This window comes from Sphaeramia orbicularis, chromosome 20 (assembly GCF_902148855.1).
Source record: "Sphaeramia orbicularis chromosome 20, fSphaOr1.1, whole genome shotgun sequence".
Lineage (NCBI taxonomy): Eukaryota > Metazoa > Chordata > Actinopteri > Kurtiformes > Apogonidae > Sphaeramia > Sphaeramia orbicularis.
In genome coordinates, this window is record NC_043976.1 from 40,312,764 (window position 1) to 40,335,275 (window position 22,512).

The 22,512-nt window shown below is 36.3% G+C and overlaps 1 protein-coding gene across 1 annotated transcript in view; it reads left to right on the forward strand.

Moving 5' to 3' along the window:
* Positions 1-360: 360 nt before the first annotated feature.
* LOC115411074 (cyclic nucleotide-gated cation channel beta-3-like) overlaps positions 361-22,512 on the forward strand; it is a 38,567-nt gene continuing 16,415 nt past the window's right edge. The window contains exons 1-11 of the mRNA XM_030123015.1: positions 361-529; positions 2,492-2,646; positions 5,022-5,076; positions 7,463-7,517; positions 13,898-14,058; positions 16,648-16,968; positions 18,287-18,495; positions 18,580-18,630; positions 18,720-18,806; positions 21,080-21,144; positions 21,229-21,351. Coding sequence (XP_029978875.1) covers positions 361-529; positions 2,492-2,646; positions 5,022-5,076; positions 7,463-7,517; positions 13,898-14,058; positions 16,648-16,968; positions 18,287-18,495; positions 18,580-18,630; positions 18,720-18,806; positions 21,080-21,144; positions 21,229-21,351 — 1,451 coding nt within the window. The remainder of the gene's footprint in view (positions 530-2,491; positions 2,647-5,021; positions 5,077-7,462; positions 7,518-13,897; positions 14,059-16,647; positions 16,969-18,286; positions 18,496-18,579; positions 18,631-18,719; positions 18,807-21,079; positions 21,145-21,228; positions 21,352-22,512) is intronic.

Sequence of the window (22,512 nt, forward strand, 5' to 3'; positions counted from 1 at the left end):
TTCCTGGTTCATACAGGACTACACCCTGATGATTTGGAAAGGTACTCTTGTGACTATGTTTCATTTCGTTAGCCTCATAGCATAAGTACCCAAGTCATACCCTATATGGACAAAAGTATTGAGACATTTTGAATTCGGGTGTTTCTTTTCTAAAAAGTCCGTAGTCCATTACAGATTTAGGATTAGATTAATGACTTATGTTCTGAGGCTAACGAAAAGGGTTCTCATCAAGTAAGACCACACATTTGTGCTGAAGGAGCTGGATTTGTTTCAGAAAGAGGCTGAGTCTGACCCCAAGGCCTAATTAGATTAATGGAAAAGACGGGGCGGAGCTAATGACCTATCTCTGTTCATCGGTGGATGGCGAAAAAGATGGAGAGTCCTGGAAAAGCCCGTCTGCATCAGATGGCTTCTTCCTCCACTCAATCTCCACTTTCCTCCGCCCCAGACGAGTCAATGGTCCTTGAGATGCATTACGCCGAGGCGAGACCGGATCTGCATAACGCCACGGCGACGAGAGGGGGGCGGGGCAGGGGCTGAGTGGGCGGATGGCGGCGGTGTTGTTTTATTCTCAATGACAAGTGACTGCAGGATATGTAAGTGAGATAAAAGCTGGAGGAAAACAGAAAAATATGCAAACAGAAAGAAACTGCATCAAAACATGTAGTTTAACCACATAATGAGCAATAACGCCGAGTATTTTCATGTAACCCAGAAGAATCAAAATAATTTAGTTCAGGTTCCACATTCAGCCCAGTGTGATCTAAAGTGGGTCAGGCCAGTAACATATTAGCATAAAAACTTATAAATAATGACAACTACAAATGTTTCTCTTTGTTTTAGTGTAAAAAAAAAAAAAGGAAAATTACATGAAAATGTAAGGGTTATCAAATATGTGTTCTGTGGGCCAAATTGTGCAATCTGACTGACAGGATTAGAAGAAGAAGAAGAAGAAGAAGAAGAAGAAGAAGAAGTACTCCAGTCAGTGCAAAAAATATGGATAAAAAAACAATACATCAGCAAATAAGAATAGAATGAATGCAAAATTACAAAAACTTAAAAGTAAATTAAGAAAATAAAATATAGCGTTTAACAAAAGTAAAATAAGAATAGAACTAAAAGTAGAATACATTTTTTTTTTAAATCTGAAAATACTGTTGATATTGTAAATATTCTGTCTAATCAGTACGTATATCTATGAATATTTTCAACATTAAGTGTTTATATCAATTAATGTATGAATGAATATTGCATTCATGTGTGTGTGTGTGTGTGTGTGTGTGTGTGTGTGTGTGATGCAGTTCCTCCAGTGGCCACTAGATGGTCCCACCAATAAAACCCATATATATTTGTGAACCTTCAGTAATAAACATCTGGTTTGAACACAGTTTCATAAATAGAATCTACTTTAGTTCCAGTGTTTGGTTTTGTTTTTCATATGAAGGTGTAGACGTTGTATAATTTGTCACTAAATGAACAAATTAATGCATGTTTCACAGTCAAATTCATGTAATTATTGTAACTATCTGATGTTATTTCCATCTCATCCATCATCTTGACCCGGCTTTCGTGGCTTTTTTACGATAAATAATTTATTTTAGTTTTTGGAAACAGCATGATGCAAAAGTTTTTTCAGACACATTATAACATTTTTTTTTAATTGACTTTTATGGAATGTCCTTTGCAGTGGATAATATTATAATAATTGGAGATATATGTAGAGAAACTGCATTTGGAAGGCACAATAGAAATAGTTCTAGGTTTTATTATGTTATAATGTCCTGTGCATTTTAATATTACATCATACATTCATATACAGTTGGGGAAAAATGATTAGACCACCCCTTGTTTTCTTCAATTTCTTGTTCATTTTAATGCCTGGTACAACTAAAGGTACATTTGTTTGGACAAATATAATGATAACAACAAAAAATAGCTCATAGTAGTTTAATTTCAGAGCTGATATCTATCCATTTAACATGTTTTCTTGATAATAACCAAAATCACTCCAGTTCTTTCATCAATACCTATGGCATTGTACTGACAAAAACAGTGCTTTTAGACATTCCATGTTTTCTTTTCTGTCTGTTTTAGTCACATGATACACACAGGAGTTAGGACTGGATTGTATAACTATTGCTTTTGATGACTTTTGGTGGTCTAAAAATTTTTTCCTTAGCTGTATATTATATACACCTACAAAAACACAGTAGATGTTGTCATGTAGCTCCACTGATATAAGATGTAGTTCCTCCAATGGCCACTAGGTGGTACCACCAACAGAACCCATGTAAATGTGTGAACCATAAGATATAAACATGTGTCTAAAGACAATTTCATGAATATTCTTTAGTTCCAGTGTTTTGGGGTTTTTTTCATGTGAAGGTGTAGATGTTGCATAATTTGTCACTAAATGAACAAATAAATGCATGTTTCACAGTCAAATCCATGTAATTATTGTAACTACATGGTGTTATTTCCATCTGTGCAGCTGATTCTTTGCGTTCTCCGCCCTCGTGCATCCTCTCGGCCCGGCTTTACTGGTCAGCCCCTAAGCCTCTTGGGATCTGGTATGAGGTGGTGATGGGCTTAGGTGTCAGTGGTGGAGGTGGGGGCCGCACAAGAGTCTTAGAGGATCTAAAAGCAGTAAGCCCCCCGGGTTATGAGGAGTCCAGGTTCTAAAAGGAGAAGCAGGAGGCAGGGGATGGACAAGGCAGAGGCAGCATTCACCTCCACCTCCAACAAGTAGATGCAGCCTTAGGTTCATAGACATGTTTGGTAAGTTGAAAGGCCTCATGAGTGGCCCCCAGATGCCGGCGGCCTCAGAGGGGGCTCCGGCTCCGGCTCCGGCTCCGGCTCCGGCTCCGGCTCCGGCTTCTGGACCAGCACCACCTCCAGCCAAGGTAGGACCTGTCTATATATACTGTTACATCAGTGTAGTGTCAGTGTTTATTTATTTGTTTGTTTCGAATATCAACATTTAAAACCAAAAACATTTAAAAAAAAAAAAAAAAAAAAGGCATATTCGAAAAAGAGTGGGATGAAATTCATCTTACATACTCCTGCATTCTTGCTACATCTTCCTCTACTGACCACAAAGTCCCATGTCAGCTCCACAAAAAAACTTCTAAAAAAATCTTAACCATATCAAAATAAATTCTGATCAAGCCTACACAAAACGCAAAAATGTTACACATATGTGAATAAACTCATAAACTCCATTTCTTATCAGCATCTTATAGCTCTCCATTACTCCCATGTTAAGTATTACATTGTATACCATAATACATTTTCCATAATCATAGATAAGATAAGATAAGATAAGATAAGATAAGATAAGATAAGATAAGACTTAATTAAGACTTTATTTTTTCTACCATGGGGAAATTTAATAGAATAGAATAGAATAGAATAGAATAGAATAGCCTTTATTGTCACTGTGTGTTCAGTGCTACTCCAGTCGGTGCCACTGCATGAATACAACACTAGTAGATAAGAACAGAGTGAATATAAAATTTCAAAAACTAAAAAGATGAATAAAAAAATAGAATATATATATATATATATATATATATATATATATATATATTTTTTTTTTTTTTTTACGAAAGGTAAAATAAGAATGGAACTAAAGTAGAATAAAAAACAGACATAAAATATGAATTGACATATTAACAAGTTCATAAGAATAGAATAGAATAGAATAGAATAGAATAGAATAGAATAGAATAGAATAGAATAGAATAGAATAGAATAGATCTTTATTGTCACTGTCACAGGAACAATGAAAATTCAATTAGCAACAAAAAAATAATTATTGCAAAAAACAGAACTGTATAAAAAAAACATACAAAATACAAAAAAATATAAGCAATAAAAACAAGGTGTATGTGTTATGAATTTACTATATATTATATATGTCGTGTAATAGCACACTATATATTAATATACTATACCATGATATAGCCACATTATAAAATAGTTCAGTTTCCATTTATGATACAGACAGAAGTACAGCTGTCTGTGCTGTTCTGTTCTGTTCTTTATGGTCTGTTTTAACTTATATCACTCCTTTTCTATGGTTTAATGCAGGGCTGTCAAACTCATTTTAGTTCAGGTTCCACATTCAGCCCAATGTGGTCTCATCTGGGCCGGACCAGTAAAATAATTGGCTTAAAAACTGATAAATAATAATCCAAATATTTCTTAGTGTTAGTGTGAAAGTTGAATTACTTTATGAAAATATGAATAAGTTGAACAACCATGTACAACCTGAAATATCTGTTAAGAAAATAAGTGCAGTTTCAACAATATTATGTCGCAGTTTATCATTAAAGGCGTGATATTTTTCTTTTTTAAATGGAATTCTTCCTTTTCCCACATTTCCCTGTGGTCTCCATAAACTGTAAATGTTCTGCTTGGGTCTGAATTCTTCATTCATTCAACTCCACAGGTCCATCTTCAACCCTATTTCTGAGTAATGACACCAGAAAGGTGGTTTGGAGCGCTGGCCCTTTAAATGCACATGAGCCACTTCAGGCCCCGCCCCCTCCAGGTTGTTGATAGTGCTTTCTGTCCCATTCAACCAACAACTGAACATTTTAGGTAATGGGCTCCAAGTTTGGACATATTTTCAGTCTGGACTACAACCGCTGCTGCTGATAAACAATTATGTCGAACTCAGAGAAATGTTCGTCTGAAGTCTGGACCTTATATGTGCAAATGTTGTGATCAACAAATTAAGCAGGAATTAAAACAGGTTGTAGAACTCCACTGGATTTTTGCCAAAATTAACATAAAGATAGTTTTGCAGCACCTGGAGGGTTCAAATTCAAACTGGATGAACTATTAGGGTTCAAATACACAAATAAATGAAGCACAGACTAATAGAAGTGGGTTTAGTTAAATATGACCCTTTTAAACGTATTACATCAGTAGATGGTTTTAGTCGACCATGGTTGTTTTGGTGTTATGGTTAAAAATAATAAGTTTGACTATTGAAGATCTGATTTGTTTTGCAGGAGGAGAAACCGGCCGATAAAGAGAACGAGGCTAAGAAAGACGACCAACCCCAGGGTAAGTCAGCGTACATTAAGAGATGAAGCGTCTGAGTTAACCCTATGACACCAAATGTATCATATTTAATACAGGAGTTTTGAAGCCCTCTACATCAGGGGTGGCCAACCCTGGACCTGGAGAACTACTATCCTGCATGTTTTAGATGTATCCTTCTTCCAGAACACCTGACGGTCAGCCTTCTCCCAAACTTGATGATAGGTTTATCGTTTGAATCAGGTGTGTTGGAAGAGGGATACATCTAAAACATGCAGGAGAGTGGCTCTCCAGGACCAGGGTTGGCCACCTTTGGTCTACATGATTAGTGTGATTTTTTTTTCTTGAAAAACCTGATGAATACAATTAGATACATGCAATACACAGAAAATCCACCAGCAGACCTGATATTTTCTGGTAGTTTCTTCCAGATATACAGAGCATAGAAACTGAACGCTGATTCTCCATGTTTAGTTCTGACTTTTGGAACACTGGCAGACCTGCACCAGACCACCTGAGTGGTCTGGATGGTTCATACTGGACTAGAAGGTCTCTGATGTATTTTGGGCCTAAATCATTCAGTGCTTTATATGCTAGCAAGAGAATTTTAAAGTCTGTTCTCTGAGAGACAGGGAGCCAGTGTAGAGACCTCCGAACTGGACTGATGTGGTCCAGTGAAGAGACCTCAGAACTAGACTGATGTGGTCCAGTGTAGAGACCTCCGAACTGGACTGATGTGGTCCAGTGAAGAGACCTCAGAACTAGACTGATGTGGTCCAGTGTAGAGACCTCCAAACTGGACTGATGTGGTCCACTCTCTTGGTCTTAGTGAGGACTGGAGCAGCAGCATTCTGGATCAGCTGCAGTCGTCTGATGGACTTTTTAGGCGGACCAGAGCAGATACTGTTACAGTGGTCAACTCCACTAAAGATAAATGCATGGACAAGTTTTTCAAGGTCCTGCTGCGACATCAGTCCTTTAATCCTAGAAATATTCTTGAGGTGATAGTAAACTGACTTTGTAATTGTTTGTATGTTTATTTAAACAGTTCCTTGTGAAAACTTTTTTGCAGGCAGGAATTAAAAGTTTAAATCAGTAAGCATCTTCTCTTTTAATTACGTCATCAGGTATTAGACCCAGGTAGAAAGCAGAGGCCATTTCTCACAGACTGTAAGGGAAGCCCGGCTTCCCCTAAAATTATGAAAATTAAATGGTTAAATATGTACGGTTGTGCTAACATTTCATTGACTACAAATGTGTTAGATCACGTTCATCTCACAGACGAGTTCATTCAGAATCAGCTTTATCACAAATCAACGGACTCCATGTTGTTCACTTCTCCTCCATTCCCGTGTCTCTGTTTTCTCATTCGATCTCTGCTCAGTGCATTTGTCCGTAGACGCCCGGTGTCAATGCACATCTATGGGACTGAGTGGAACAGTTTTTTTCATTGCCTCAAAACTGGACGGTAATTGGATAAATGCCAGGATGTTGTCCCACCCCCGAACGCTCGGCGTCTCTGGGGGTGAGTGGAGCTGTGGGCGGAGCTCGGCCGGGCTGGACGCTGAGCTTCCACGTGCTGATTGGAGGATCGGTCGAAAGGCTGAATCCCGTTTGATTGACAGCTATTTTGAGATCTACTCCTTCACTGACACAGTTCAGTTTAATACCGTCGCACATTCTGCTGTGAAATCGAGAAAGAAACCACTACGAAATTACCTGTTCATTTCTTGCACTGTAAATAAAACACACTCATTGGACTTCCTTGTTTCAACATAATTTCAACGTTTTCTTGTTTAGTTGGTACGATAAGGTCACTGACCATTTTCTTAAAAAGGAACGGAGAGCTGAATTTATGTTTAAATAACTTGACTTTTTTTTAATGTAAGCCGACAGTGAGCTTCCCCTCTGAAAGACGAGCAGCCGCCACTGGTAGAAAGTCTGGGGGTCCGACGCGGTGTGATTTTACATACTCGTGCAGCAGAACGTGGTCATTTTTCTCCTAAATGAAAGCCTCGGTGTGTTTTGCAGAAGGTTAATGTCTCTGCACGTGTTCCAAAACAGGTCAAACAACCGTTGCGCCTCATTGGTTCCTACGGAGCCGTGTCATTTTGGGTGAAATGGTTTTTCCATTAGCAGTATTTCACGCCCTCTGAGACGTCTGATGCAGGGTTTTAATGCTGCCGATTGTTCTGTGGAGGATGGTGGTTTCAAAGACCTTCTAAACCAGGGGGGTCAAACATGCAGCTCGCGAGCCAAAACCGGCCCAGGAAAGGGTCCAATCTGGTCTGTGGGATGCATTAGCAAAGTGTAAAAATTACACTGAAGATATGAACAGTTAAGGGTGTTGAAGTGGTTTTCAAGGTTCAAGGTTACTTTATTTATACCTGTGGGTTGATTTGTTTTGCAGAAAAAATGATTGCTTTTGACATTCCATTCCAAAACACACTGAACCTGACAGACAGGTACTTAATCCAGTGTCATTCACCGATATATCAGCAAGTAAAAAGATAAGATAAAATGAATAAGATCAAGATAAATAAAAACAAAACGCAATAAAGCTCAATTAAAAAAAAAAAAACATTAGGGAAATAAAAACAGTCTCTGGGATAAAAACCAGGATAGGAACATAGCAGTTTAAAATTTAAAAGTGACTATAATAAACAGAGCAAAGAAATAGGATAAATAAATAAAATAGAATAGAATGAAATAAAGTGCTACTTATTGAGTTTAGTGACAGCGACAGAAACAAAGCTGTTTTTATAACGCTTTGTCCTTGTTCAGGTTCCAGATACAGACCAATATGTAAAGTAAAATAATGACATAATAACCTACAAATAATGACAACTCCAAATTTTAATGTGAAAAAAATATCACGTCATGAAAATATGTACAATGTCAAGTTTATTTCTATAGCACATTTACAACAACGCAAAGTGTCCAAAGTGCTGTACAAGGATATCGGTAGAAATGTAAAATATAATAAAACTAATAAAGACATAGATATAGAATAGAGATAGAAGATAAGATATACTAAAACTGATAAAAACTAATACACAACAATAACATAAATAGTATCTAAAAATACAACCAGAAGATAAAACAAATAAAAGTCACTCTTGTATTAGAAGCCAGTGCAAATACATTTTCAAATTATCATTTAACAATAAAACTTAAATAACCTGAACAGATATGAACAACCTGAAATGTCTGAGGAAAATTAAGTGTAATTTTAACAATATTATTCCTGTTATTATATTATATTTAAAATTATCCTGCAAATTTTCCAGTTTGGGATACATAAAGTCTATCTATCTATCTATCTATCTATCTATCTATCTATCTATCTATCTATCTATCTATCTATCTATCTATCTATCTATCTATCTATCTATCTATCTATCTATCTACGTATAAATGATAAGTTGAGGCATAATATTGTTAAAATTGTGCTTCGTTTTCTTAAGAGTTTAGACTTTTTTCAGGTTATTCACATCTTTTTTGTGAAAGAATAGTTTATAAATGTAAATATTTTCATAATTTAATGTTGCTTTTTGCACTAAAACGAAGAGAAGAATTAGGAATTGTCATTATTTACAGTTTATTCTGTTATTATTTTACTGGTCTGACCCACTTCAGATCAAATTGGGCTGAATGTGGAAAATGAAAGAAAATGGGTTTGACAGCCCTGTTTTAAACTCTCAGTGACAGATCTTTTTTTTTTTTTTTCTTTTAAACTGTTTTGTACCACGCACTACAAGAGAGTTGTCTGTTTTAATTTTGTTGTACAAATGTATAATGACAATTAAGGCATTCCATTCTGTTCTATTCTGAAAACTGAGTTTTGTTTTTTCCAGCTCCGGCTCCGGCTCCGGCTCCGGCTCCGGCTCCGGCTCCGGCTCCGGCCAACCCTGGACAACCTGGACCTGGACCTGGACCTGGGGGGTAAGATCTCATGATCTGAAGACACTGGTCACAGTTAAATGAACCTTTTGATCATAACTATATTCTGACATTTGTTATTGTTTTGAATCCCAGACCCCTGTTAGAAAAGAAACACCTGAATTCAACATGTCCACATACTTTTGTCCATCTAGTGGATGACTTAGGCTAATGAAATGAAATATTGACGTAAAGGTTAATTTCCAAATTATCAAGTTATAGTCCTGTACGAACCAGGAATTAGTCAGATCCTAAAACACTAATGGACCACGGACTTCCGGGTATAAAACTGCTAAAACATTTAGAAAGATCTTTAGTTTATTGATCATAATTATGGTTTCTTTAGGTTCTAGTCAAACAAAAAAGAAAAATTCTGCATCTTCTTTTCCTGTGAATGGTTCTTGTTGTCATTGTTGGGTTTTTTTGGGTCGTGTTTTCACTAAAGTTGTAGAACAACAGTGGGGACAGAATTAAAATCTCCTTCCCTGAAAAGACAAGAATGGACAAAAAAATGGATTCTAATGAGGAAATTTAAGCCTTTTTTGCCACAATCTGCAGCTTCACCACTAGATGTCATGTTTTCAAAGAATTTATTGACAAATGCCCTGTTAATAAATAAATAAATTTTAAAGCACTTTCCGTTGAAGTGCTGTACAACAAAAAGAGTAAAAAGACTAAAAACACAATAAAATAAAACAGTTCAATTAAGTCAAAGAACGGTTCAGTAAAAACAGTTAAGAGCATCTTATGGTCGCAGTAAAATTATTAAAAAAAACAAAAACAAAAACTCAACAACACAATTCAAGTAAAGTTTTTGATTGTATGTTAGAATTAAACCGACCAAAAAAAAAAAAAAAAGTTCTTACAAGGGAATTTTTTCAGCCACGGTTGATTGTAATCTTCAGTTTCACCACCAGATGTCCTATTTTCACAGGGTTTCTACACAAATGTCCTCTTATAATAAATGTATTTAGAATTATAATGATATTAATAATAGTAAGAAGAAAAAAATGTATTATTACAACAAATTCAATGTAAATACAAAGTAAGAGAGAAAAAACACAATAAAATAAAACAGTTCAATGAAATTAAAGTGGATTAAAGCAGGATATGGCCACAATAAATTATAATAATAACAATAAAAGTCAATGACACAAATCAAATCTTCTTTTTTCCATTTTATAGTAAGAATAGCTTTAAAATCTAAGAAATGGACCAAAAAAAAGGTTCTAATGAGGGTCTCTGCGTTTATTAATATATTTATATTAATTGTAATCTGCAGCTTCTCCACTAGATGTTGTGTTTTCACAGAATTAATTGATAAAATTACTCATCTTTTTTTCCATTTTATAGCAGGGACGTAATTAAAATGTGAAGAATGGACAAAAAAACGGGCTCGAATGAGGAACATTTGACTTTATTTTTTTATAGTTATCTGCAGTTTCATCACTAGATGTCATTAAATTCCCCTCATTGAACCTTTAATAATGACAGATGAATGCAGTTTATTTATAGATTATGACGTAACATTAATAAAGCATCAGTTAACGAACTCCTGCCAAAATGCAGACACGGCGTCGTATTAATCGAATTTCCCCATGAACAGTAATTAATCAGATTCACTGGTGATAAATGGACAAAGCTGTCAGAGATGAACCAAACGTTCCAGATCCTTATCACCGTGACAACATGCATGAACAGGGGACAACCTCCAAGTGGATTATGGGATTTGTAGGTTTAATCTTTAAGAAGCTCATGAAGCTGATTCTGGTTCAGGAGTCGAAACGGTGGAGGCAACAAGTTCAGATGATCCTGACGCTTTTAATAAACCCATGGTTTACAAATAAACACACACACATGTTGGAATAAATAAGTAGACTAAAGAGATTTAAAAAAAAAAAAAAAAAAAAAAAAAAAAAACCTGAGAAAACTGACATGTTAACCCTTTCATACATAGCGGTCACTACAGTGGACAGTTATTCTACAGCTGTTCTTTTCTATGTTCATGGATTTTGTTTTTTTTTTTCATAAAAAATTTCAATTGCATTGTTTTTATCATGCCTAAAGAGGAATAAAAACAGTCAGGAAAAAACTCTAAGCTTTTCATAATTCATGCATGAAAGGGTTAGTTTTACACAAAGGTGGAAATCCGGGGGGGGGGGGGGGGGCGACTTGTCCCCCCCAATAACAAAAAAAACAATTGCGAATAATTCATCAAGATGCAATGAAGACACGGTACCAGCGGTTCTATGCATATCAAAAGTGAAACAGTGTTCGGCCTTTTTTTTTTTTTTTTTAACTTTCGTACATTCTAACCCACCCACCCCCACCCTCACAGTGGTACAGTCCATACGTTTCTTTTCAACTTGTAGCGCGAGCGGCAGGTCCACAGTTTGTATTTGTAGAAAATCAGACTCAGACACGGTCAAACACCAGTGCAACGGAGATGTAAAACCACAACGAGTGGAAGACAGTAAGTCATTTATCACCGACTGTTCAACAAGCACACGCTTGTAACAGGAACAGCAACATTTGTCCTGTTTATTCCCGTTTTCACCGCATTTTATCAGCCTCATGGTTTAGCTAGCAGCTAATGATTCTGAACAGGCTCGTGCGGGTCTTCAGGTACAACCCACCAGAAAGGTCACATGATCATTTACGTCACAGGTGTCAAACATGCGGCACAGGGGCCGAATGCGGCCCGCTGGATGGTTTTGCAAAGTTAAACATTCCACAGTCTTGAATTGAATTATGCAAAAAAAAAAGAAAAAACCTTGTGTTAAGGAAAAATTTTTTGAATTAAGGAAAAAAAATCTCAAATAAATAAAAAAAAAATCTTGAATTAACAACATCAAATTTTTGTCTTTGTTTTAGTGCAAAAAATAACATTAAATTATGAAAATATTTACATTTGCAAACTATCCTGTAACAATTTATTGTGAATAACCTGAACAAATTTGAACAACCTGAAATGTCTAAAGAAGATTAAGCACATGAAGCCTGTTACTAAATGTTTAGTGTCTTTGTTGATGCGATTTGTAATGCACATGTATAAATGATAAGTTGAGGCAGAATATTGTTAAAATTGCACATATTTTTCTGAAGAAATTTCAGTTTTTTCAGGTTATTGACATCTTTTTTTGTTTGGATAGTTTATAAAAGTAATTATTTCAATAATTTAATGTTTTTTTCCTTTACACTGAAACAAAGACAAAAATTTGGAGTTGTCATTATTTATATGTTATTATGTTATTATTGTACTGGTCTGGTCCACTTGAGATCATATTGGGGTGAATGTGGCCCCTGAACTAAAATGAGTTTGACACCCCTGATTTAGATGAATGTTTATCCGTGATGAAAATGGAGGATATGAGCCTCCAGGATGAATAGGAACTCAACTTAGTGGTTACTTAACCTACAGGCAGTAGGTGGAGGCAGTTAAATGTAATCCAGGATAAAGATATTACTTTTAATATCATTATTTAAAACATCTGAACAACACTGAGGCAAAGACAGAATGACACACAACACAGTAAAAAGATACAGCGGTGTTTTCCCTTGTCCCCCCAGGAGTAAGTCTGAGATTTTATGGTTTACTGCCCCCCCCAAAACTATAAACTGGGATTTTCGCCCCTGGTTTTACACCAGTGATAATAGATTAAATCAGGTTTATTTACATTTTAGTACCAAATGGAAGGAATATGGAAATAAAGGCAGGTTTATGGAATAAAAATAACCCTTAGTTTTCCTTCACTGAATTATTTAATTTAGACTTTTTAAACTTCCTTTGCTAACCTTTACTAATTGCAATATAATGCAATAAAATAAGCAACGTCAAATAGCAAAATAATGTAAAACCAACTAATTTAACCTTCACTCAACCCTTAGTTTTCTCTTCAATTGTATCATTACTATTTTTTTTATTTTCTCAGATTTTAACATTAGATAAGATAATAAGATAAGATATGCCTTTATTTGCCCCACAAGGGGAAATTCCAGGTTGCAGCAGCAAAGCACACAAGACCAGAAGAAATGCAAAATCAAAGAATATTGAAAATCGAAAAAGTTATATATCCTATTTACAGTTGCGTGTATGTCGATCATGCTACAGGTTGAACAGGGATATGATTTATTGCACAGTTTATTGCACAGGTACTTCAGGTGAAAGTTTCATGTGGTTGATTTAAAGTCACATTTTTACTTTTCCTCTGTTGGAAAATAGATCAACCTACTAGAAATTTATTTAAAAATATCACGTTTTAACATGTGGCCGTGCAAGAAAACATTGTTTTTTATAGTTAATGGTGTTTTGTTTAGTCACCATACCTTTAAAAGTAAATATTATGATCAGTGAATTAAATATAGAAAAATACCTGATTTTCACTGAAAAATACAAAACGTAACATTAAAAACAATGGCATAAAATCACTAAGGAAAGGTTAAATGTCAAGAAAAATTGATCGTTCTAGGTCTTTGAGAGGATTTTGACTCGCTAAAACATATTTCCCCAACCCTTAATCACAGAAAACTTTTATTTTTGAATGATTTGAAGAAAAGTTTTTAAATTTTAGAGTCATGTAAATACTGTAGAAAGTGGTCAAATCTAATAAATGAAAGAAATTTGTCAGTTTTAGTTACATTTTTCAAGCATTAATGTGTTTTTTGTCTTTCATATGTAATGCCAAGGTTTGTCCACTAGATGGAAACAAAGAAACATAAATATCTCTGAGAGCCTGGGTACATTTCACAGCAAAAACTTTATTTTTACACTTATAAATATGTTAAATGTAAGAATACAGTCTTGGTTGGTGCTACAGCAGCTGCTTTAACACATCATCATTAGCTCTAAAATACAGGTTTACTGATTTTTCTGCTTTTTTTGTTTTTTTAAATCATTCTTCAGGCCGGACGAACCCCCTCCTCCACCTCCTCCCATAGTTGTGAATAAATACTCAGATGAACAACTCCGGGCCGTGGTCAAACGTATGAGAGAAAGGCTGGAACTCTACAAAGAGAAGGTGGCCGATCAGTACGCTTCATCTCCAGAGATCACACCACCAGTCAGTGAGTAGAAAAACAGCACAACATGATGGAAAACACACCATTTCTCATCCAAAACTAAACTTAAAGGCAAGAAAATAAAACAGAAATGTCATGAAATCTCCAGGTGTTAAAAAAAGTAAAAGAGTAAAATAAAGTAAAGGTTAAATCAAGTAAAAACAGTCAAGACCCTGAGGTTTAATTTAGTTTTATTTATTTCATTCTTACCCTCCTGAGACCCAGGAAAGTAAAACGTGATTTTTTTACATTAAATAATGGCTTTGATTGGAACAGTTTTTTTCAGAATCGTTTTTTCTGTTTGATTTATTTTATTATGGAATGTCCTTTGCAGTGAATAATATTCTAACAATTGGAATTAAATGTAGAGAAACTGCATTTGGAAGGCGCAAAAGAAGTAGTTCTAGGTTTTTGAAGCTTAATGTGCATGTTATAATATTCTCTGCATTTTAATATTACCTTATTCATTCATATACAGTTGCGGAAAAAATTATTAGACCATCAAGTCATCAAAAACAATGGTTATGCAATCCAGTGCTAACTCCTCTGTGTATCATGTGACTAAAACAGACAGAAAAGAAAACATGGAATGCCTAAAAGCACTGTTTTTGTCAGTACAATGACAGATATTGGTGGAAGAACTGAAGTGATTTTGGTTTTTATCAAGAAAACATGTTAAATGGATAGATATCAGCTCTGAAATTAAAGTACTGTGAGCTATTTTTGTTGTTATCATTATACTTGTCCAAACAAATGTACCTTTAGTTGTACCAGGCATTAAAATGAACAAGAAATTGAAGAAAACAAGGGTGGTCTAAGAGTTTTTTTCCGCAACTGTATATTATATCCATCTGCAAAAATGCATTAAATGTTGTCATGTAGCTCCAATGATAATAGATGCAGTTCCTCCAATGGCCACTAGATGCCACCAACAGAACCCATGTATAATTGTGAACCATCACTGATAAACGTGTATAACCTCCTAACACCTAGCTATGGGTTTTCTGTCCACATTTGAGGACAAGAGTTTCACAACTTTACACAAAAAAAAAAAAAAAAGAAAATTGTCCACCACAAAGGACATTCCATAAAAATTTTAAAAACTGCATCTGAAAAAACTGTTGCATCATGATGTTTCCAATATAGACACTTATTTAATAAAAAAACAAAAAAGCTTGTACTTTGCTGACATTTCCTGGATCTCAGGAGGTTAAACACAATTTCATCCATAGAACCAACTTTAATTTCAGTGTAATCCCTGGTTTCCATCTGTTTTTTTCACAGGACGATGTAGATGCTGCCTAATTTGTCACTAAACGAACAAATAAATACATGTTTTGGAGTAAAATTTATGTAATTAATGAAACCATCGCATCATCTCGACCCAGCTTTAGGGACTTTTTTGCATTAAGGTAAGATAAGTTCTACTTTATTGATCCTCTAAGGGGTAAATTCAGATGTACAGCAGCACAAGACAATATCTATCAAATACAATCGAAAAATAAAGATAAAAAATATATGTATAAAAATCTTCTAAAGTGACAAAAAATGACAAAAATAGTGGTAATAATAATAATGATATTAATAATAATAATAATAATAAATGATAATTTGTTATACTATAACAGTAATGGCCTTGATTGGATTTTTTTTATTTTTATTTTTGCTTTTTTTTTTAAAGATTTGCTTTTTTTTTTTTTTTTTTTTTTTTTTTTGAAACCTGTCTAACTCTCATTCCCTACAGAGGATAAACATGTATTGCTGGGTTTCAGGGAGGATAAGATAAAAGAAAATCTGCTTTTACATGTCAACAAATTGACCGTATTATGAATTAAAAGGAGCCAAAAGAACAGTCTGATATTTTTTGTCATTTTAAGGCAAGGCAGATTTATTTGTATAGTACAATTCATACACAGGGCAATTCACAGTGGAAAAGAGACAGATTAAAAACACACAATTACAACATAATCAATAAAACATAAATAATAATCAATTAAAACAAAGTAAAAGAGATGAATGCAGATATAACCCTTTCAGTTGTTCTATGCACAGTTGAACACAGCTCTTTTCAGCCTGGACTGAAACATTGTCACAGTAGAGGCCTGTCTCACATCATCAGGAAGACTGTTCCAGAGTTTAGCTGCATGGAACTGAAATGCAGCTTTACCATGTTTAGTCCTGACTCTGGGCACCGGCAAAAGACCAGTCCCTGAGGTTCTCAGGGTCCGAGATGGTTTATATGGGACCAACATGTCACAGATGTACTTTGGTGCTAGACCATGAACAGACTTATAAATGAGCAGAGTTGTTTTAAAGTCTATTCTCTGAGCCACAGGAAGCCAGTGCAGAGATCTGAGCACAGGACTAATATGGTCATACTTCCTGGTTCTATTCAGGACTCGAATAACAGAATACTTGTGCTTTTACAGTAGTTATTTCAAAGAGATCTGTGAAATCAACCTGTTAATACGATATCTGCATCACTTCATCATTTGTAAAAAAAAAAAAAAAAAAAAAAATTCTTTAATTTCTCTCTTTTTTCTTTTTTAGAAGTGTGTTTTATTTATCAGTTTACCTTGATTTTGTTCCTTTCAGCGCCACTGCTTCCCAAAGATGAATATGCAAAGGTGATAGAGGAGAGGAAACAACAGGCGGAGGAGGAACGAATAAAGAAAGAAGAGGCAGAGAAGAAGAAGAAAGAGGAGGCGGAGAAAAAGAAGAAGGAAGCTGAGCAGAAGAAGAAGGAGGAGGAGGAGAAGAAGAAAGCTGAGGGGAAAGAGGAGAAGAAGGAAGAGGAGAAGAAGGACATGAAGACCCAGATGGTGGAAAAGTTCTGGTCCACAGTGGACATGGTCCTGAAGCCCGTCGAGGACTCGATGGACTCAGTCCTGGGAGCCACTATTGACCCGTTCACTGGTAAAACCACACATTTATATTAGGATTAAAACAGAAAGAAGGTTCTGGAGACGAAAAGGAAATGTTTGGAAGATCAAGAACTCTGGCAGTGTAGAATTTATTTATTGACTAGAAAAGCACTCGGAGAGCGCAGACCTCCGCCAAGACAGATCTCCCCTCCGCCCATCACCACCAAAATTAAATCATTTGTTCCTTGTGCCAGTATCAACATTTCCTGAAAATTTCATGAAAATCCGTACATAACTTTTTGAGTTATTTTGCTAACTAACCAACCAACCAACAAACAAACAAACCCTGGCAAAAACATAACCTCCTTGGCGGAGGTAACCGCATAGAAACATATATAAACCAGATAGAAAATATGTAAATGAAAAATGTGTGGTAAATGGGATTTTTAATGTTAAATGTAAATGTCCACAGAGTCCAGATTCCACAGTGGATGTGGACAATTTTGTGCCAGATACAACATATTGTTCTAAGCTATGGGTGGATCAAATTGGAGGCTAATCGGAGTCATTTTGAATTTTTTATGAATTTTGGAGAATTGCTCAATGATGAGAGATAGGAAAATTGTAGATTTTGTGACCTTGCTGTGACCTTGAACTTTGGCCTACTTGGCCCAAAATTTAATGGGTTGGTCCCAGGGCCTAGGCCTATCTGTGGGGAAGATTTGGTAAAGGTGGTTGGAATAGTTTTCCTGTAAAGTTGCTAACAAACAAACAAACATGCAAACAAACACACAAAGCAAAGCGATCACAATACCTCCTGGTGAAGGTAAAAAAAGTAATGAACCAAAATGAAACACAGACGAATTAACCCTTAAAGACCCAGAACTACATCTGTCAGTTCACAAATGAATGTTTCTATTTCACATTTTTTAAGCGATTTATCATCATTTATGAAAATATTAGCATCTTAATGTAGATGTTCATGAAAACTCAGAGTTACTTCAAAGGTTTTTAAAACAGAGAAAACTGAAGAAGATGGGACTTTTACAGCAAATATTTCAGTAAGTGAATTTTAGGGACAGAAAAAAAACACCTTAAACTAGAATAAGATAAAAATGGTGTCCATCCTCCCCTGTCCTCCTCCTTCCCCCTCCGTCCTCTGTCCTCCTCTTTCCTCCTCTTTCCTCCTCTTTCCTCCTCTTTCCTCCTCTTTCCTTCTCCCTCCTCTGTCCTCTTTCGTCCTCCCTCCTCCTTACCCCTCCATCCATCCTCCTCCTTCCCCCTCCCTCCGTCCCCCTCCATCCTCCTCCATCCCTCTCCCTCCGTCCCCCTCCATCCTCCTCCTTCCCCTCCCTCCTCTGTCCTCTCAGACCGCCGTTACATCGGGTGGCTCAGCCTCGTCACCCTGGCCTTCAACTACAACACCTGGTTCATCACGGCCCGTCTCTGCTTCCCGTACCACACCGAGGATGCCATCCCGTACTGGTTCGCCCTGGACCTGCTGGCGGACCTCATCTACCTCATCGACAGCGTCCTCTTCCAGTCCCGTAAACAGTTTGTCAAAGGAGGAGACATCATAGTAAGACAGACCTGGCGTTAACACTGAACCAGAGTTAATATGATAAAGGAAGACGATCGGGTAACAGTTTCTGTCTGTTTACAGAAAGACCGAGCGATGACCAAGAAGAACTACAGAGACTCTGAGAGATTCAAGGTGGGGCTGACCTCAGATCTGCACAGGGTCCTGGTCATCTCCTTCTACACTATTGTCTCATCGTGTCTCACTGTGTCTCTGATCCACAGCTGGACATGATTTCACTCATACCCTTCGACCTGCTCTACTTCCAGTTCGGCTTCAAGTCCATTTTCAGAGCAAATCGACTTCTGAAGGTAGATTCACCTGCATCTGCTCGACATCCACAGTTAGGAAGGACAGGAAGAATAGAAGGAAATGGAAGGATAAGAAGGATAGGAAGGACAGAAAGGATAAGAAGGACATGGATGAGACAACAGCTGTTAAAAAAATCATAAAAAATAATAAATAAAAATAAGTCTGAGTATGACTAATTTAGGCTTAGATGGATGTTAGAAAGGATGGATGGCAGGAAGGATGAGGAAAGAATGAAGGAGGGAGGAGAGAAAGATAAAAGGAAGTTAGAAAAGACGGAAGGGAGAGGAAGGAATGAGAGGAGAAGGAAGGAAAGAAGGGATGATGAGAGGAAATTAGAAATGATGTAAGAGGGATGAAGGAATTAATGAGAGAAGTAAAAGAAAGAAAGAAGTACAGAGGAAACATGGAAGGAAGGAAGTTAGGAAAAATGGAATGAAGAGGAAGGGAAGGGAGGAAGGAAATAAGGAAGACATAAGTAGGAATGAAATAGAAAAAAGAGAAAGGAAAGAAGGAAGGAAGGAATCAAATGTAAAGATAAAAGGAGAGAATGAGAGAGACTGAGGAAGGAAGGAAAGAAGAGAAAAGCACGAAAAGAAGAAAAATAGAAGGAGAAGAGGAAGTTAGAAAAGATGGGAAGAACAAGGAAGCAGGTAGGAAGGAAAGAAATAAAGACAGGAAAGATGAAAGTAAGAGGATTTAGGAAAGGAAAGAGGACATTCTTAGAAACATTAACTGTAAATGACGTTGATTTGATTTGATTTGATTTGATTTATTGATTTGCACATACAGTATTAAATAAGACAAAAACATGTAAATATCTCTTTTGATAGAGTGAAGGGTACGAAAATGTGCAGGTGAGGTCGGAAACCCAAAAGGCTTTTAGAATGACCTCACTTTGACTTAGTTGAACTTCAAACAAAATAAAAGAATGACATTTGCATGCCTTCCATGAAGTAGAGGGATAAATAAAAATGACATAAAAGTAAAAGAAATGCTGGTTATATATCAATAAATATCATTTCTTTCAGTAACAATAAGACTGAAAAGAAATGAATAATAATGACAATGCAATAATAGTAGTTGTGGTAGTAACACTAAATACATAGATAAATACATAATAGATGGATGGGAAGAAGTGACATTCCAAAGAGAAAAGAACCCTACTACAGCTAAATTAAGTTCAAATAACACACCAAAAAGGGAAATCAAAACAAAACGTGTGGCACTTCGGAGATAAAAATTGAACAGTCAAACCAATTTTTGCTGTTCTGTTAATTTTGACAATAGTCTCTTTTTGAGTATAGCCTCACTGATAAACTCACCATTTTAATTTAATAACGCACTAGTTTGTCCGTCACTGTTTGTCTACGTCTGTTGATAATGAAGGGTTATATCAGGGGTGTCGAACTCATTTTAGTTCAGCCCCTTATGATCTGAAATGGGCCAGATCAGTAAAATAATAATGTGTAATTTCAACTCCAGACTTTTTATGTCTAACTTCTACATTTTAGAGTGAAAAAAAGTAAAATTACATGTTGAAAATGTTTACATCAACAAACTATTCTTTAAAAAATGTGTGAATAACATGAACAAACTAAAATGTATTAAGAAAAATAAGTGCAATTTTAACAATATAATGCCTCAGCTGATCATTTGCACATATGTATTAAAACTTACAGATCACAGTGGATCTACAAATACACAAAACACTTAGTACCAGGCAGAATATTGTTCACATTTTTTGTGATAGTTACCTCCACCAGAAGGTATTGTGATCCCTTTGCTTTGTTTGTTTGTTTGTTTGTTTGTTTGTTTTGTTAGCAAGATAACTCAAAAAGTTATGGACGGATTTTCATTAAATTTTCAGGAAATGTTGATATTGGCACAAGAAACAAATGATTACATTTTGGTGGTGATCGGGGGGGCAGATCTGTCTTGGTGGAGGTCTGCACTCTTCGAGTGCTTTTCTTGTTTGTAAATGTAAACATTTTCATGGAATTTTACTTTTTTACACTAAACAAAAAGAAAAATTTGCAGTTGTCATTATTTATATTTTTCTGCGATAGTATTTTACTGATCTGAGCCACTTGAGTTTGAATTGGGCTGAGTTTGTCTCCTGAACTAATATGATTGTGAATACCTTCAGTGTAATTTTTGCATTTCACAAATTCATCCCACGGGCCAGATTGGACCCTTTGATGGGCTGGTTTTGGCCCACCGGCCGTATGTTTGACACCTGTGGTTTATATGAAACTGTCTGATCGTCCTCCAGGCGGACACGTTCTTCGAGTTCAGCGATCGTCTGGAGAGCATCATGGCCAAAGCCTACATCTGGAGGTAGGAGGCGTTACCAACGGTGACATAGATGTAATAGAAACCAACCTCAGAGAGTAACGGTTCCTCCTCCTCCTCCTCCATCAGAGTGATCCGGACCATCGGGTACCTCCTCTTCATGCTCCACATCAACGCCTGCATCTACTACGTGGCCTCAGACTTCCAGGGCATCGGGAAAACCAAGTGGGTTTACTCCGGCCTGGGCAGCGCGTAAGTCCACTTTGACCGCACGCCGTCACATGACATCATCACACCCACATCATATCAAACATTATCGCATCAACCTGCACTATAATGGATACAAAACAAACAAAATCATAAATTTATAATTTTATAAGAAAAACTCCACAACCCTGGAGGGAAATTTGAATATTTTCAGGGATGATAAAGTCAGACATTATCCATTAAAACTCTACCGTCAGGTTCAAAAATGAATCCAAGTCATAAATGTCTGAAGAAAATCAGTCTTTCTCAGATGATAAAGAAATGAAGGAGCATGAGAGAAAACTCAGAAATGTAGGTGAAAATGTGAAGATTGAAGGAAGGAAGGATCAAAGAATGTTAGGAAGGAAGGATGATATTAGCAAGGACGGAAGTTAGGAATGATGGACGGATATTAGGATGGAAGAAAGAAGGAAGGATGAAAGGAAGAAAGGATGATATTAGCAAGGATGGAAGGAAGGGAAAAGGAAAGAAGTTAGGAATGATGGATGATATTAGGAACGATGGAAGAAAAAAGGAAGGAAGGATGATAATAGCAAGGACAGAAGGAAGGGAAAAGGAAAGAAGTTTGGAATGATGGATGGATATTAGGAACGGTGGAAGAAAAAAGGAAGGAAGGATGATAACAAGGACAGAAGGAAGGGAAAAGGAAAGAAGTTAGGAATGATGGATGGATATTAGGAACGGTGGAAGAAAAAAGGAAGGAAGGATGATAACAAGGACAGAAGGAAGGGAAAAGGAAAGAAGTTAGGAATGATGGATGGATATTAGGAAGGATGGAAGAAAGAAGGAAGGATGAGAGGAAGGAAAGAAGGAAGAATGACATTAGCAAGGATGGAAGGAAGGGAAAAGGAAAGAAGTTAGAAATGATGGATGAATATTAGGAACGATGGAAGAAAAAGGAAGGAAAGATGATTATAGCAAGGACAGAAGGAAGGGAAAAGGAAAGAAGTTAGGAATGATGGATATTAGGAAAGATGGAAGAAAGAAGAAGGAAGGAAGGAAGGATGATATTAGCAAGGATGAAAGGAAGGGAAAAGGAAAGAAGGTAGGAATGATGGATGATGTTAAGAAAGATGGAAGGAAGCAGAAAGAAGGAAGGAAAGAAGACAAGAAAGATGGAAGGACAGAAGCATGGATGATGTTAGG